General features: G+C 43.1%; 2 protein-coding genes across 2 annotated transcripts in view; one reads left to right on the top strand and one right to left on the bottom strand.

Annotated features, from left to right (window-relative positions):
• The window catches only part of adgrv1 (adhesion G protein-coupled receptor V1), a 152239-nt gene extending 139826 nt beyond the window's left edge, over positions 1–12413 (bottom strand). Inside the window, exon 1 of the mRNA XM_030059593.1 lies at positions 12009–12413. The gene's annotated coding sequence lies outside the window, so the exon portion shown is untranslated. The remainder of the gene's footprint in view (positions 1–12008) is intronic.
• A 1014-nt stretch (positions 12414–13427) lies between these two features.
• Positions 13428–18065, top strand: lysmd3 (LysM, putative peptidoglycan-binding, domain containing 3). Its single transcript, XM_030060901.1, has 3 exons — positions 13428–13567; positions 15339–15617; positions 16565–18065. The coding sequence occupies exons 2-3, from the start codon at positions 15351–15353 to the stop codon at positions 17276–17278; spliced, it is 981 nt and encodes a 326-aa protein (XP_029916761.1). The 5' UTR covers positions 13428–13567; positions 15339–15350; the 3' UTR covers positions 17279–18065.
• Positions 18066–18073: the final 8 nt, after the last annotated feature.

Genomic DNA, 18073 nt, shown 5'->3' with positions numbered 1-18073 from the left:
GGCCAGATATTATGAGGACTCAGCTTATGAAACTTGCAGCCAGGCTGGCTGGCGGTCTTGCTGGTCATTGTGGTATAAATGATTCATAACATTATTCCATTCCCTAATGGCTGTTGTCCTCATGTTGTCATAACTGTAAACGCAGTTGTTGTCAAGTTTATATTCCACTTGACCACATGAATTAAATGTCATGCAAGAATAAATTGGATCACTCAAGGTAGTCGCGATATTTTATCTTGAAACTTCAGACAGCCACCAATCCAAAGTGCCAACACTCTCTCCTCTCTTCTCCTCTCCTCTCCTCTGTACTGCTCTCTCACCCAGAATAATCCATCCTAAAGCTGGATGGACCCACAGGACAGTTGTCATGGCTAACACAACAAAACAACACAGCATGACAAGTGGGGTGGGGCCTGCTTAATACTAAATTGTGGCCTCGCTGCTCTGTCTCCCACTTTCCCGTCACTTTTTTACTCATCCCATTCATGATCTGCAACCCACAGGCTTGCCAACAGGATGACCATGTAAGGCCTTTTTAAAAAAAAAATATTTGCTCTTAATTACAAGGTTGAAAAAGAACATCAGCAGCTATGGTGGATGAAGTCATGCTGTTTTCTCTCTTTTTTTTTTTCTTAGGGAGAAATCATTTAGGAAAGTTGGACATTGAAAACATCCCATTTTTCATATGTTCCATTACTGCTAGATCAATCTGGGCTATTCTGGGTATTGCTGGGTGTTTTATATAGCAAACATCCATCAATCAGTTTGTCAGCTTCGAGAAGACGGCAAAACACTGTATCAGCATTACAAGCTGCTGAGTGGCAGTTCCATTTAGAACAAAGAGAATGAAGGTGTCTGTGTGTGTTAAAGAGAGACAGAGAGAGAGTGAGAGACAGCATAAGAATATGTTTGAGTGTTTGTGTGTGTGGGTGACCGTGTGTCTAGGGGCACGTGTACGTGTGCATATGTCACACACATGCCAGCAGTGGTGAGAGTGCTGTGAAATCCATCAAAAACGGATTAAGAGCTGGTGGGCAGTGGGGCTGGACAGTGGGGGATGCAAGGGGAGGAGAGGTGAGGGTGTCCCAGGACAAAGAGGGGCCAGGGGGAAGCAAACCCTGTTATTCTGCCTGCTCTCTCCCCCAGGGTTGGGAACTTCCTGTACCTCTGACTGAGAGCTAGAAAGAAAGCTATAAGCCCTCTTTCTTGCACCAACTTGCTAGAACAGCCTCCCATTACAAACCATTGTTCTATTCTTGTCATGAGTAGCAGTGCACCTGAGGCTGAGCACAGATTCATGGCATCTGGACACCAGTTTCACAAAACCCTTAGCTTTCTTAATTACAAGTGCCTCCCCTTATTTCTCTTAGGGTTTTTTCAGGGAGTTGTTCCTGATGTGACTTGACTTGACTTTTGGAGTGTGTATTTGTATGACCAACACACAAGTACCCATCTTTTGGTGACAGCAGCCCCACCTGCTCATCAGCTACTACCACGAGCCTAAAACCTCACCACAAGTCTACCGCAAAGTTCTCTCCTCCACATTTTTTTTAATCGATTTCTCTGTCACCTGTTTTCTCTGACTGACATCAAAACAAAAGCTTTAATGATAGCAAATCACTAAAGAGGACAGTAAGTCAGACAATTTTCACACCTCAGATTGCAAATGATGCCAAATACCATCTTTCAATCTGCTATGTTTCACATGAATGGTAGCAAGCATCCAACCTCCTGCCCCCCAAAAAACAGAGGGGTGGCTCTATAGCCATGCATTGACCCAGATGCTGAACTCCCTTCAAAGGCAGATGCTGTGTGGATGGCATAGGTCTGTTTTATACACAGCAGGGCAGTCTTTGTACTGGCACTGTGTCTGGTGCCAACCCTGACCCCAGGGGCTACAGGGGGACCAAGGATCTGTCTGTCACAGCAAAAGGCGACATGGAGCGCCTGGCGCAGACCTCTGACATTGATAAGGCTGGCAGTCAGAGAGTCCATGTAGAGAGGTGCACAGAGATGCATACAGACCAAGTCACACGCATACAAACACATGCACGCACACACGCATATGGACACATGAACGCATACACGTTTGCCAGGTCCACCACAGACTGCAAAAACATCTGAAAAACAAGGTCTCAATGGTGCAATAGACAGTTGGGTGACAGGCCAGGACACTGCAGAGCTCAGAAATGCATGAAAACACACTGTCCATCACAAATCTCCTAGGCCAAAGGAACAGAACATCATATCTGGGGCCAGGACTCTGGGACCTGGCGCTCCAACAAACCACAGACAGCACCACAACAGAGGAAATGTTCAAATTCTGAAGATGGACAACGTTGCTTGTATTCACTTATTTTGTGGTTGCGACCTTTTAGTCAGTCAGCTGAAAATAATAAACCCATCTCTAGTATCCCACAAAATATATATTGACTGCCTCTGTGATGTGCATGACTGCATTTGCTCACTGGAGAACAACAATAAAGTGAGGGAAGCCTTTTTCTTTTTAATTTGTCAATTAAATATACTCTTTAATTTATCAGAAAAACCAAAGGACAATAAAGTGAATATGGGGTTCTTTGCCCTGAATCATTCAACAATAAGCTACAAGTTTGTAATGCTGTGGTTTAATTCAGATTAATCCCAGGTTAAGCCTTAACCTTCAACCTGCTTTCACAACACCCATTTTTAGCCAGGGCATAATACTTCCAGCATTATTTCTTTCATCTTCTCTCTATGCAGTTTAGTTCGGATTTACGGCCCTCTTGTACAAGGGAGCCTCAAGCTTGCCAGGAAAGTTTCTTAGCGCTGGACACTGAGCTACATCAGGAGGGTTACTAAGCCCTCTCTTTTCAGCAGCTTACCCCAGATCAAAGCTAAAGGGGACAATGCACAGGCAACAAACACACACATGCACACACACGCACTAACAAAACGCATTATATGCACACCCACGCACATTCATAGGGTATCTCCTCAGCATTCTTTTTCAAGCCCTTTCTCTATCTTCTGATCTCTCTCTGTCACTGGTCTCCCTATCACTTCCTCCCTCTTGGAGACCAACTGTCCTGTCTATCTATTGGATGTCCCGGTCAGAGATGCTGAGGTGGTGTCTGGTTGCAGGGCTGCTCCTGAGGTCAGCGCTGAGCGCTGATGCCTCTAGAGTTTCTCCTGATGGTGGCCTCTGTGCCGTAATCTTCAGCATCAATTATTCACTATAAGCCCAAGACTTCACAGCCAGAGTAGCCAGGAGAATGTGTTCAATGGTAGTGACGTTTGTGTGGATGTGTGTGTGTGCCTATCTGTGTGGTCACTGGAAGACTCATCGTATAGAATGCCACATGTGGTGTCTGTGGTCAGTCAGGCGATCAGGTCGCTGACTAAAGCATGCGTAATTGCACGTGTACTGTCACAGACTCTCTGCTTATGGTGCACTTGGCAAAAGCTTCTTACAGGACACTTACTGCAGCACATACAGGTAGGCTAAAATTGACATGCAAACCAGACAGTGTCAACCTTATATCTTCAAATGAAGGTGTACTCTGTCTAAGTCATCTAATACAGACTTCTTAATTTTCCTGGTCATTTCCCTCTCTTGCAGTACAGGTCTTTGGGAGCCCTTGGGGCAAAATACCAGCCTCGACAGTCATAATGGATTCTGCTACTTTTTACCCTTGTTATATCACTGAGAATGCTCTGTATTTAAAGATGGAAAAGCCTAAAAGGCAAGCAATACTCTTACTTTTTCCTCAGAAGAGTATGTGTGGGATAGCAGCCTGTAGAAGGGCTTTCCCATGCGGCATCCCGATCCAGGCTTCCCTGGTCCTGAGACGCCCTCGGTGAAGAGCCTGTGATTATATCTGGTAGTCACATGCATGCGCAGACACATACACACATGCACAAAGTGATCCCTGCTTGTCTGACGCTGGGAGGCCTGCAGTGGGATCTCATTCATCAATCTTACAGCTCTGGTCGGTAATCTGGAGTCAGTCTGGCCGCAGAAAAACTGCTCTGTCATTAAAATCTGCTAATATAACAGCATGCCTGGTCCGTTTATGTTTCTCCTCAGGGCAAATTTACACTTGAATCCAGACAGACAGGCAGACAGACTTAAATTAACAGAGATTAACAGACAGGTGAACAGTCAACACAGACAGACAGATAGTGTGGTAGGTATAAAGTTAAAGCAATGAGAGGTGGTAATAAGGCTCCATGCACATTCATCTGCCATTACAAAAAAGTCTATAAATGTAATGGGTGATTGCTGGGTCAATGCTTCAGGGAAGTAAACATTGGAAACTTGAAGTGCAGTGGTCAAAAGGCTCAAGAGTTCAGACTAAATATGAAAAAGTGGATTTGAGCAGAAACAGAGGGTGCTTATAATGCAAGAGTTTCCTTGAAATGACGTGCAGCATGAAGCCATTCAAGGTCTTTCCTTACATGATGCTCTAAGCAAAACCTAATGAGGACATAGTAGATCCATGTTGGCAAAATTTAGACCTTTTCATTGAAAGGTTGCCTTTTCAGTTCATTTGTATTTTCATGCCTTTGGCTGTGTTTGCTTTGCCCCAAAACCAGGGCACCTCCTCTGCTCTGTTTATTGGTTTGTTTTCTGTTAGAGTTGCACTCCACACTAAACGATGCCACCACCCCAATGTGTGTTGGGCCCTACCTCAGAAACCACCCACCGTCCGTTCTCAGCCCGGCGCAGCCACGGCTGCCATTCCCGGTCAACTCACAAGGCCATAATTGCAATTCACATGTAGTTTCTGCCTGTGTATTTTTAGATCAGTGGATATTCTCGCCATAGAGAAAAGTAGGGGAGAAGAAATTAAGAAACTTAATAAGCAAGTAGAGCTAAAACATACATCATTAAATCTGACAAAAACTTTGAGTGCTGTGTTGTTCACTGGGCTTATTTTGGAGAGCGCTTCCCAAAAAACAGATTTCTATTTATTTTGAGGGGGAAAAACAGAAAACCTAGCATTAGTCTAACAAGGAGGGGGAGAAAGTGTTTTTGAGAAATGAGGATGGCAAAGAGCTGAATAGCAGCCAAATGATGCCATTCCATATGAGGGGAAGTAGAAAACGCTTGAATGAAAACCTCTCTAAAGAACAAAAATGCATGAGGTCAGCCCTGCAGCTATTGTCAGACGATACTTTTCAAGCCAGGCATTTCTCCTTCAGGGGCAAGAGGCTGCCAATCAAGTGTGCATTTTACTGTGAAAAAAGAAACAGAGAGAGGGAGAGTTTTCCTGAGGTATTGTCCACACGGTTGTGGTCGGCTGTTCTTAAGTCGAGCCAATGGCATCTCACTTCCCTCTAACTAAAAACACAATTTTTTTTCTTCGTCTTTGGAACTAGTGGGAAGGAAGGGATATAGAAAGAGGAAGGAGGTTCCAATTGAGTAGGAACCAGTGCGTGAGCAATTCAGAGTGAGTTCCAATTTGAGCGCTGGCTGACTGATTAGCCTGTATGACACATAATGATTGAGGCAGACAGAAAAGCACTTTCAGGGGATTAAACAAGGTTGTGCTCTCCACAGTCTCACAGACCAAAGGGCCAAATTAGAAAGGGTATTACTTCATTGCATGTAACTGGTTGGGCCTGGATGAAATGCTAATTGCATTTCAAAAGCGTTCCCAAAACAGAGAGGGAACCCAGAATGGGGGCGTATTTTTGTTGGAGAAGAAGCGGGACTTTACGATTCACTGACCAACACACAATTTTAAGGAGCAGCCTTTTGTTCTCGTATGCTCCTGTTTTTGTGTATTTGTGACATTGCCACTGTTCTCTTTTCTTTTGTGTCTTCCACTTTTTGGCATGCAGGACTCCTCCTCCTCTCTGACAGAACCCAAACCATCCTATCCAGGCTCTTTTTCTCTCTCAGTCTCTCTCTCTGCCCTACACACCCAACACAGAATGTCAGCACGGGAGGTGTGGGAGAGCCCCTCTCTCATCTGGTCTACCCAGTTCAGTCCTGGGAAGTAGTGCTGGACTAGGGGGCCAGATGGCAGGATTGAGGCCCAAGGTACTAAATCCCTGATCAAGTGCGGCTGTCGGCTTCTGAGCATTAAAAAAAAATACAAACAAACAAACAAACAAACAAGCAAACACACAAACACACAAAAAACAACTTCTTCCTCCGAACTAGCTAATCATTAACTCTTTCTCTCTGATTCAGTACCAATCATTTATACGTCATACCTCCACTTACTGTATATTATATCTGAATGTGTAATGTCATGCGTACATTCACATATGTTCACATCCCTATGATTGTCCTGTTATCAATTAACACAACCACAACTAGTGACAAAATTTGTAATTAACCTCAGTAGTAGTTTGTCTTACATCTTACAGTGTGGCACATCTCAGTCCTGTCTAAAACCTTTCCTCCCCTTGCAATGCTCTCCAGACTGTACAGCGACCATACAAACACAAAGCAATTACACAACCCTTTACTTATAATGCAATGCAAAACATCCAAACGGTTTATGTTTCACTTCCTTATGCAGACGAAGAGCGTGTTTTCTATTTATTCCCAAGCGATACTGATCTCCAAGATGTTTTACATCCCAGGCAAACAACTTCATTCTCAAATGAAAGGCAGCCAGAGAAAGTGTACGGACACATCTTTTATGACAATAAACACAACCTCACCACATCTCAGCCCTGCTTGCCCCCCCCCCCCAACTTGAGGAATTCCTCTGCCGTGACCAACTACAGTACAATGGGGGAAGTAAGAGATAAACAGAAAAAGACAGGACATGAAAGAGGGGCTGGTGTGCGGGACAAATAGAGGGGTATAGAGATGTGTGTGCATGAGGGTCGATGGTGGAAAGTTGGTGGATAAAGTGGATGGTGGATGAAGTGATAACATAGAATGGGTAATCCTAGACTACACACACACACACACACACACACACACAGGGGAGTGGGGGGCTAATAGGGTTGAAGGGTAATGGAAAGGACTAAAGGTTTAAGAAGATTCATCTAGAAGCCAGTGACCCACATCAACAGGTTCAAGTTTTCAATAGGAAACACCCTCAAAGTGGGGGAGGATTTCTCTCTCTCTCTCTCTCTCTCGCCCTCACACATATACACACTCTCACACACACACTCATAAACAATGTGGAGTGGTGATGGGGCCACTACATGGAGAAAGAAGGATAAGGTTGGATAGCAGTGACGTGCTCCTGACAGAACTCAGTGTGTGACCCCGTGTAAATTAGCAGAGGAAGCAGGGCACAACATGGGATGTGTTCCACGTGGCTCCCCCTAAAAAATCTGGCCAAGAGGTAGAACCCGTTGGGGATTTATGGCCGGATGGAGGGACCTGCCACTGTGGCTGTGAGGGGGGTGTGGAGGGGGTCGGGGCGCTGTGCATCTAAAGAACAGGATTACCGAAGAGCAACCAAAGAGGCTGTTCATCTACCAAATGAGGGCGTTTTTTTTTTTTCTGAGAGACCTTTTCTCTAGAGCAAGTTTCGCTCTTGGGGGACACTGATTCACTCAGTTATCACAACAAAAGAAACTTTATTTAATTTTTACATAATCTTGCTAGGGTTATTTGAGACAGAAAAAAAATTCTCCCAAAAGCATGTTCTTCTACTCCTCATTATATTTTGACATCCTGAGAAAATGTTGTTTCCTGTGCTGATTATGCATGCATGTAAAATAAAATGAGACACAGCATTGCAGCCACATCCAAATAGCTGCTTTAGAGTAACTGAACTGAACTGTAATTGTAATAAATTATACTAGATCTAGTGGAATATATTAGAAATTAAAATTACTGTTTTACTTATTGACTGGTACATTTTTTTCCATTAATTTTATTGACAATTCTTAACTGTGGTTGCACTGAGGGGAGGAATCAGTCATGCATTACTCAGCTCAGCAGGTAGCCATGGCTCCAAGGCTGACCCATCCGTGGCCAACGGCTTTACTAACATCACAGGGGGTCAGAGTTCAAGTTCAATACCCTTAGAGAATGGAGGCCTCCTCTTGGTCCCTACAGAACACAATGCAGAACAATAAGCATGTGTATGTGTGTGTGTGTGTGTGTGTGTGTGTGTGAGTATGAGAGTTGACAGCGTGGTCATGGCCGTGGATACACTGCAGTGACCGTACCAGGATCCTCTCTTCAGGAACAATATGCGGTTGGTCAGGCCCACTAAAGAGACCTCAGGATTGTTGGCCATCACTGAGGACCCACCACTTTCCTGTCCCTGCGCTCCAAGGACAACAACTACTAAAACATGATCCTGTCTCCTGTGCGTAAGCATGAACTGTGGAATAAACTTTCAGCATTAAGTCCCAAATGTCCCAGACTACATCACAAGAGACTAATTTAAGACTTTAATTTACCAACTAACCTTAAAACCATTTTTGTCAAAGTTCATGCACACAGTGGCAGCAAATCCAGCAGTGTATTGGAATCTATACACAGGTATAAAAAGTCTACCCTCCTCTTTTTCTGGTGATTTAGAGCATATCCACCCATCAGCCAAACAGCCATTTCCATTACAGGACAGTATACCCACTTACTCCTCAGTAATTTATAGTGCCCAACTTCTTCGAAGAATATCCACCTTATCAGCTATCACAACAGCCCTGACCAGACCCCATAATAATAAATTTAGTTAAACAAAAAAGAAAAAAAATATAAAAGCAGGTCTCTTCCCTTCCTTATTTGTTAACTATTATGGAAATGCACCAGTCGTTGCATTTGACCTGAGCACTAAAAACAAATAACCTTCAATACACTGAAAGTGGTGCAGATAACTTTCTCTCGTCTCTCGTCAACTAGTGCAAGTTTTAGATAATTCCCTACATATGTGTTTGTTATTCTTTGGCCCTATAGCACACCACTGCTTTCTTCAGTGTCTTTCATTCAGATCAGAGCCTTAATTATAATGTCTGCCCACAGCAGTGCCTCTTCTCCCCACACTGGACAAATATCACGTAATGAAGGAGCAATGCACTGCACCAAACACTGCAAAACATGTTGGATGTCACAGCAAATCAAAAGAAGACTTATGCTTTTGAATAATTATTTTTCAATCTCTGAAATCCATGACTATACTTAAAAGCCTATTCTGCTACAAGTATGGTGGATGTGGTCAAAGAAAATAGCTCAAATCCAAGTGCACTAAAAAGTTTTAGTACAGTTTTCTTATGTCCCAGTTTGTCTCATGCTTCTTATTCTGCACTCATTAACAATCTTAAAGTCAATTTTTTAAAAAAGGAAAGAAATGCCTGACTTCTTTACTATGATTGCACCAATCCATGGCTCTGCTCAGCCATGGATGTTGCCCCTAATACTTTTCTGGGGTTACTGGTACATTTCCTGTTCCACAGCTGTTATCACTGTTAGTTCATAAACTCAAACAAGCATTCAATGAGCCAGGTCAGCCTCCAGCTTACTGTTAAAGAAGCTGCTTTCAGGTACATCTGGACTGTCTTATACCAAATGAATTGTTCCAATGCATGGGCCTTTGAAGGAAATGGTGATTTGAGAGAGAATTAATGGGACAGTAGGTGGTGCTTTTTATCCTCTCAAGGTGTGGAAATGAGAACCAGGCTGTAACTAATATGAGCTGTCAGTCTCTTCCTGCATTGTCACACTTTACAGTGACAGGTTAAATAGGCCTAGCAGCAGACCCCCCAAAAAAAAGAGGAAGAAAAGGAAGCAGAAAGGGAGGTCGCCCACCAAAGGAAAGATAAATTTTAACCTCATGCCCACACACCAACATCATGTTTATTCAATCAGATCCAGAGGAATGAAATTCCTCCTGGGGACACGTCCAAATGTAGTTACTCCCTGATCCCTCCCTATCATCATGCAAATCAGACAGACAGACAGACGCACACACACACACACACACACATACACACACGTTTTAATGATTTCTTTCCAGACATGACTAAATCAATACTTTTTTCAAGACATATGGGTGAAGCAGCTGTCAGATTAACATTGATTTGACTCTTGCAAACACATACAGGACAAGACATGAGTCATTGTGTGTGCTCGCTCGTTTGTGTGTGTGTGTGTGTGTGTGTGTGTGTGTGTGTGTGTGCACGCGCGTGCATGCATGCAGTAACTGAGGCAGGTGAAGGGAAGTGGTATGACAGGGAAACAGTGTTAAGAGACACAGGCAACTTGATAAAGTGGAGGGAAATAGGTTCAGGAATATCTTGAGAGCATATATGGGGCAATCAGACCATATAAAAAATGTGCTAAATTTTACTGTTGTCACTATATAGGCCCCATCTGCCAGATGAAGTCATCCTTTACATCTCCACAGCAGAGATTCAGTGGTACAGAGATGCAATGATGCAGCCATCGCCTGTTGCAGGGCTGAACGGTGTGTGTGTGTGTGTGTGTGTGTGTCTGTGTGTGTGTGTGTGTGTGTACGCATGGGACTGTGTCTTTGTCTACTATTCCCCTAAATCAACGCACAATGGGAATGCAGGCCCCCTTATCCTCTGCAAACATCAATCTCAGCCTGTCTGCAACAAGCGACACTTCAGCACCGCTCATCAATGGACAGGGTCTGTTTATGGCACTGTCCCCCTTTGTACTGTGCAGTCATTAGGGGGGTGAGACAGAAGGAGAGAGGAGCAGGCAGTAAAACAGCTTCCGCCCAGTGAATCACATTCAGACCCTCACACAGGCGACTAGGGGCTGACCCCTGCCAGGCGATGACATAAACACTGACAAACAAAGGACCTGAGCTCTGAGCAAGTGAAGGATCTTAGAGGATCTGAGTGTACAAAGGAGAGTGGCGGTGACATGTGGGTTTATGATAATGGAAATGGAAATTTTGGATTTAAGGAATTAAAATAGAGATAATTTCATGCCAAGTTTAGCTGCTTCTTTGCAAACAAAGGGGGCAGATTATTTCCTCAAATCATCCAGTAATTTCACCTTTAGATTTAAAGATACAGTTAGTCAGAAGCAGTTAACAATGAAGGCTTATGCTGAGGAGGAGCAGGTGTAAGTGCTGAATGGATACAGAAGCAGCTCCCTCCCTTCCTCCCCAGTGAGAAAAAGGATTAAACTCAGCTGAGGCGCCACAGAGAGGCTAACAAAAGAGATTTAGAAGAGACGCACCGAGATGACATCATGTCAAATCAATTAGAGATAAGGTGGACATATTAAATTATTCAGGAATGACAAAACCCCACCCCGTCAACTGTTCAAATTATGGAGACATCTGGACATCTGCGTAAAATGCGCAAAGAAACAGTAGGACAATAAGGTAACAGCCTACACTCGTTTATGTAACAGTAGCACATGTGCGTAACTCAAAGTGTGCCAAGATTACTTATGGCCCAACTATAGATTAGTCAACGGAGCCTTTATGAGCGGCTCCGCAGCTCACCATGTGTGGCAGTTCCCTTGAATTGTTGTTTTATTTCAATGGGCGAGAGAAAACACACACAAAGCGCAGTGTCCACACTGGAGATCCTGGATGTAACCATGGAAGCGTTTGTCTCCCTCCTCAATGGGTTACCCGGCCATTCATTTAGTGATGCACTGAATCAATATTTAGGCTTTTCAATTTTATTAGCTACTCCGAGGGAGATTTTTGGCATAGTGCGAAAAGAAATTAGCGGTGGCCCACCACTTTTAATCGTTTTCTTACGGTGCTTTACAATTGGTTTGCTTGAGCTGTCGGGTATAATTGATGAGGAGTAATAGATCGTTACTCATTTGTTTCCTTTATTCACTTCACTGTTAATCCGCCAAAGACAATTAGGCTTGGGCTCGCCAGCCTTTACTAGCCTGCGTCACTCGCCGAAAAATAAAACTAAAAAACGCTCGCATTTAACAAGCAGCATAACCATGCGTCACAAAGCGATATCCACCTCGCCCTCAAGTGTTTCTGTGAAATTAATTCAGAAAAGTTTTGCTGGTTTTGCATCCTTGCTGTTGTGCTCGAGCTGACCAACGAAAACACCTGTTAGAAAATAAATGAATCAGCCCAACTTACCTGACACCTTGCTTGGCCTCTCTGTCCAGGATAAATTAGCCTACTAGAATACCTATATTTATTGCTGAGGATAACATCGATAAGAGTTCCCAGGGTCTTCGGCTCCTGCTCCCCTCAAATGGCAGTCACTAATTGCATCGTGACTCTGTTCAAAATCTATTGAAATTGGCTATTCATTTGGCAGCTTTAGGTTCCAGGTGAACAACATCGGATAAAGCGCGTATATGTCATCTAACGGGACTGAAGCCGGGAGGAACAGCGGAGACGGAGCGCTTCCCCCAGTCTGGCAAGCACCTTCCTCTCACTAGGTCCAGGGTCCTGCAGCCATGTGTGGGCTACAGCTTCTGCACACACAACTGTCCGACAAAAAACACCGGCCTACAGCTATTGAGAGACTCCAGCTCGACTCCCAGTCGCCGAGTTAATGAGACGAGATGTTTTAATCCCATTTGTCTCACAGAGTGCTCAGTGTGGTGGCGGACAGCTCCACCCTGTGAGCCAAACATGCATAGAGCCGAGAGCTGCGGTTTACAAAGCGGGGTCCGGGGCCCCCAGGGGACACTTAGGGGTTTGATGATTGTGTTCATCATGGCTTCTCTCCCCTCTGCTGAGCGCCGTGATGTCAATATTGTAAATATGTGCTAAACCATAATTCCTCAAACGCGGTACAAATCCTAATCTAGAGTGTCCCCATGGTTGAATACTCCTCTTTTTTGGGGTTCGTTAACTAATCATCGCTCCTTTTTTAATAGATTATGCTCTAGATTATGCTTAAGCAATGATGCCTCTTGCGTCATTGCGTAACTACAATGAATGATCATTACTCTCAGTGTTAATCTCAATATAGGCCTACATCAATTAACTCAGTGGCATTTAAAACTTCCAGGGTTAAGGGTTCCGTGGGCAAAAGTAGGCTATAAAGTGTGCGGGTAGGAACAGTGATGCATTGGTGAACTATTAGCCTACCTCCAATCATGTGATCCTAATAAGAAAAAGAACTGTAGGCCTACACAGAAAGAGTTGTGTATAGTCTACTTTCAGAGAGCATTCATTGATGCATTTTACATAAAAATGCACTATATCTCTGTGTATTATGTATTATTTTGTTAACATGTAGCCTATTATTACAGTGTGTACTGTGAATTTATGTCGAGCAAAAAAAATAAATAAAAAGGAACTAGTTTACCCTCCGCGTTATACTTGTTATCTACTGTTTTAATGGCCTAATCAAAGCGTCGGGGTGGGGGCAAAAATAAATTAAAATAAATAAAAATACGAATAAAAACTTAGCAACATTATAAGACTTGAAAATGGGTTACAGTGGTGTGCCTGTCTATAATGAATACACTTGCAGGCCGTATTATGACTTGATGTTTAGCGCCATCAAGCGATCAAACCCTCAGGAGCTTGAATGCTAACGTCATCACGTTAACATTCTGTTGACGTGGCGTGAGCAGCGGCTAAACAACAGTAGCTAGCAGGTAACTAAGGGCAAGGTAAGACCGAGGGGAAATGGATGTTGTTCGGGACGACTGACTGAGTGGTGTTCACCTTCTCAGGTACAGATAATTCTTCACGTCTTTTGCTCTCCCCCTCGCTAACAGTAAACACCATTTAAACTATGAGAAGCGACAGTATTCAAATGCTACTAACGTTAGTCACACCAACAACAGATAGGTATACGCTAGCTAGCATTGACCTAGCATAACGTTAGTTACTAGCAAGCCATGCTATTGCTGATATTACACTCCCTCTGACACTTAACGTGACTGTTTATTTTAGCCATTGATTGATTGGCCTGTTAGTTACTTAAACATTTCAAGATAGCCGATGCGATTTTAACATCAAGTTAGTTGTTTTCCCTCTCAAATGTGGCTATCGACTGGACTGAAAGTGGTTGGATAAACTGCGAGGTTTTGCTGATATCTGGTTAACTAAAAGCTAACGTTACTTAAGATAGAGATAATCTGTGTAAAGTTAACCGGATAATCACACTCCCGGCTTGCTGGTGATGGCTGGTGTGCTTTATGGTTTGCATGTTAGGTCGCTGACTGGTAGCTAATTACCTAGTCAAAAACCTGGCACTTGGTTGGAAGTAGTTTCGAGTCCCATTAGTCTCTCAGAATAGTTTGTGTCCACAGATTCGCCATAGCCAACATTATCAAGGATGATACAGGAGCCGGTGACGTTCCCAGTAAACAGGAATGGGCAGGTTACATAAACCAAGGACCTTGACATCTCTCAAATGTGAATGTACCGATGTTCTGCCTGAAGTTATCACGTTGAGCAGTCATCAGCGCCTTGTCTTATCTGGCTCTTCTGTAGACATATTAAACCGCCAACCTAACAGATGGACTTTAGTTGTTGTCCCTCTATGCTGGTGTTGGTCGCCAGAAACGTTGCATTAATAATCATGCCACAAGGCAGGAGTGATATTTTCCTCTGGTTTCTGTAGCATGCCTCTCGCGTTAGTGCAGCCGGATGCATGTTTAGTCTTGCATGTTGTTGTAAAGGAACACTAGTCACTATTTAATTTCATTTTAATTTCACCCAGCTGTTAAAGCTGTTATCCCAGTACAAGTATATAGCAGGTGTAATTGTATGGCTATGTGCCACAGTGTTCACATGTGGGGTGACCTTGGGAGCTGGTGGTGATAGGAGGTATGGCTGAAAAATCACTTTAAAAATGACTGAAACTTTATGGGAAAAGCATGCCCCACATTGCTGGGGCTTGTTTTTGCTGGAAGTTATGCAGGAAAATTTTGAATTCCCACTAAAATCATGAATCATATCAGAATTGCAATAACTCTAGTATTTTTTAACCATGTTGTTCTTCACTAATGTGTGGTATGCTCCTGGTGTACACCTCAAACGCTATGAAAAACTAGTGAAAATGATGACTACAGCATCTACATTTTTAGCCTAACCTTTCATTCTCCATCTGCCCCTTTGCAGTAATGCAAATTTGAGTGTTTGCCTGTGGCTGATTAAATCCCAAGTTTCCCAGGACAGCCCTGGTTTGACACTATGGGTCCCATCAAATAAAAAAAGTACTAGTTTTAGAACCTTTTTGACTGTCTTGGCCATCTCTTGGGGTCAAAACATGCTTCGTAATTTTTCAGCTCAGAGCTCATTGTTGCCTCATGAGAATTTGTGTCCTGTAGGAAGTTTAGAAAAGACATTCATACCAGTTTTGACAGTTGTATCCCTTCAGGGCAGAACAGAGGTCGCGCGTTTAACCATTAACATGTCATTCTAAAAGAGAAGAAAGTCTCCCCTGCAGTTCAAGGTTTTTATAATTAAAGACTTATTTTTTGCACTGCTCTCTAGAGTGAAGAAACAATGGCCAGTAGAAGTCAGCACTATGGTTTCCAGTCGGCCACCACAGTGCAACCTGCCAATGGCGGCCATGCCTACCTGTTTGGGAACAATGGCTCAGAGAATGACCTGTCAGAGGAGGACGGGGAGAGCTACGAGCTGCGGGCGCGCGGGCGAGAGAGGCTGCGGAGGAGCACCTCTAGAGAGAGGATGGACGATATTATCTACCTGGCCAGAGATATCCAGGAGGGGGACACCCTGAACAGTATTTCCCTGCAGTACCATTGCTCAGTACGTCTGCGCTGACCTGTCTTGGTCTCTGTCCCCCTCTCTGGGGAGCACACATGCAAACCCTCTCTGCCTGCCATGTTACAGACTATATGAACACACTTTATTGTGTCGTAACTCTGATAAAACATTTAAAGCTGTCACCTCTTTGTATAAACAGCCAGATATTGTATCTGTTTCTATCTAATTCTATAAATTCTGTTGTCACAGTATGCGCAAATTCCCATGCAGTATTTGTCAACTACATGAACTACAATATGTTTGGATGGCTTTACTTGTATTCTTCTGCATTTATTATTTTATAAACAGAATATTTTTATTTATTTCCAATGCTTTTTTTCCAGAAAGTTGGCTACAATTTTTTTTACTCAATGTTAGGGTTGAACAATAAATAATTTTTTTTAATGAAATCACAGTTTGGGCAAGTGGAATAACCTAATCACAGGAGGTACCATTTTTTGATAAAAGTAAAATTTGTGACAAAACAGCATTATAAATGAATTATTATGGTGCTATAGAAACACTGGCCTACAGATTGTATTCTCTAAATGTAAAAAACAAAAACATTTTTTTTTTCATGCAAGCAAAAATCTAATCATCATTCATATTTTTCAGTGAAAATGAAAGTTATGTTTATTATTATTCCAAGTAAAACTGTGAATCATTTTGCTCAAAGTAATCATAATCTTAATCACCATCAAAATAATTTACATGATTTTTTTACCATGTTATTCAGCCCTAGTTTATATGCATTTTCTTTTTTTTTTGCACAAATGCAACCGTACACGCATACATGCAAGTCAGGAAGGGACAGTCCTCAGCATATTTTGCTGCCATTTTTTTGCCATGGTTGAATGCAATATAGTAAAAGGAGTGTAAGTGTAACAGAGGAGTTTGTAAACATTCTGCTATTGACAGTCAAGTTAACCTTTCTTCTGTCTGTCCCCTAGGTGGCTGACATTAAGCGGGCAAACAACCTCTTAACAGAGCAGGACTTCTTTGCCTTGCGGTCCATCAAGATTCCTGTGAGGCGTTTCAGTGTGTTGACAGAGACCCACAGCACTACACCAATCAAATCTGCCTCCCCATCAGGTGCCCGGCGCCTGCCCCAGATCTCCCCCGTTACCTCCCTTACCTCTGAATCCTCCACAGACTCTTCCTCCTCCACAGACAGCGTGGAAGGCTTCCTCCTGGAGAAGGACAAGGACATTGAGCAGCTGGTGAAGGCCACAGGCCCATCTCGCACCAGCTTGAATGAAGTCGTGTCCTCTTTATCACTCCAGCAGCAGCCACTGCTAGGAGAGGTGGAGTATAAACCAGCTCCGAGGAAGGACCCCTACTACGGGGCAGACTGGGGCATGGGATGGTGGACAGCTGTGGCCATCATGCTTGTTGTTGGCATTGTCACACCAGTGTTTTATCTCTTGTACTATGAGGTTCTGATGAAAACAGACGTCAGCCACCATGATATCCCTACACAGGTTCACATCAGTGGACCCCCTGGACATCGGCAGGGCAATGAAGTGGACCTTCCAGGAGCAGGGGGCATCCATATGGGTGCTGGCCCTGGACATGATGCTGGAAATGCGGGTAATGGAGATCCACAGGGACACGGTGTTGATAAAAGGGGAGACAGTGATGGTGGAAAGCATGACAACACATAGCGGGGAACAGTGACATTTCAAATAAACCAGTTGCTGACTCAAAGACCCAATAAAAACAGGGTCAGTATCCCTATTTTATCTGAGCAGTTTTTATTGATTTTATACATTGGTGCAAGCTGGCCAACTGGTACAGTCACTTTATAGAGGACACAAAATCATTTTTGTATGGTTGAAAGACTGGGAATAAGACAAACCTATGTTCATTCTGTGGATGTGTTTTGAACCTGTTTTTACTCAGTTTGGTCCAACTGTGTTTTCTTCTAACAGGGGACTGTAATTATTTTTGCCATAAAGCTGTTAGGAATAGAATATTCTCCGACACTGTTTTGTTGGAAAGTCCCGATTGCTGCCATTCTGTTATTAACATAGAATAATTAATTTATTTGAAAACTATTGAGCATTTAGCATTGGTCTTATACTTACACTATCAGTATTGGAAGTTACCAGTTGAATTATGTTGTGTGACCTTCTTGAATGCTTGACTTTTTTTTTTCTGGGTCCTTAAGCCTGCTTTGAGAAGGCTGCAATTTTCTTTTTCTCTATTTTGGGAATCACAAGAAACCTCTATGACTAAGGGCATGGTGAGGAAATGGGAAATGCACAGTATTCCCACAATCACTCATAGTTATACTCATGAAATGTTAGACTTTAGAACCTTTTTTATTTTATCATTATGTCTAAAACAAGTGTAACGTGTTCTTGACAGTATGTGCCTTTCAACCTGTGGAAATGTGCAGCAGGCTGGAAAATAAATAAAAGTCTATTTTGAATAAATTATTGATGCTCACACTTGCA

Source organism: Myripristis murdjan, chromosome 9, assembly GCF_902150065.1.
Source record: "Myripristis murdjan chromosome 9, fMyrMur1.1, whole genome shotgun sequence".
Taxonomy (NCBI): domain Eukaryota; kingdom Metazoa; phylum Chordata; class Actinopteri; order Holocentriformes; family Holocentridae; genus Myripristis; species Myripristis murdjan.
The sequence above is the reverse complement of the archived record's forward strand: the minus strand, read 5'-3'. Positions and strand labels throughout refer to the sequence as shown.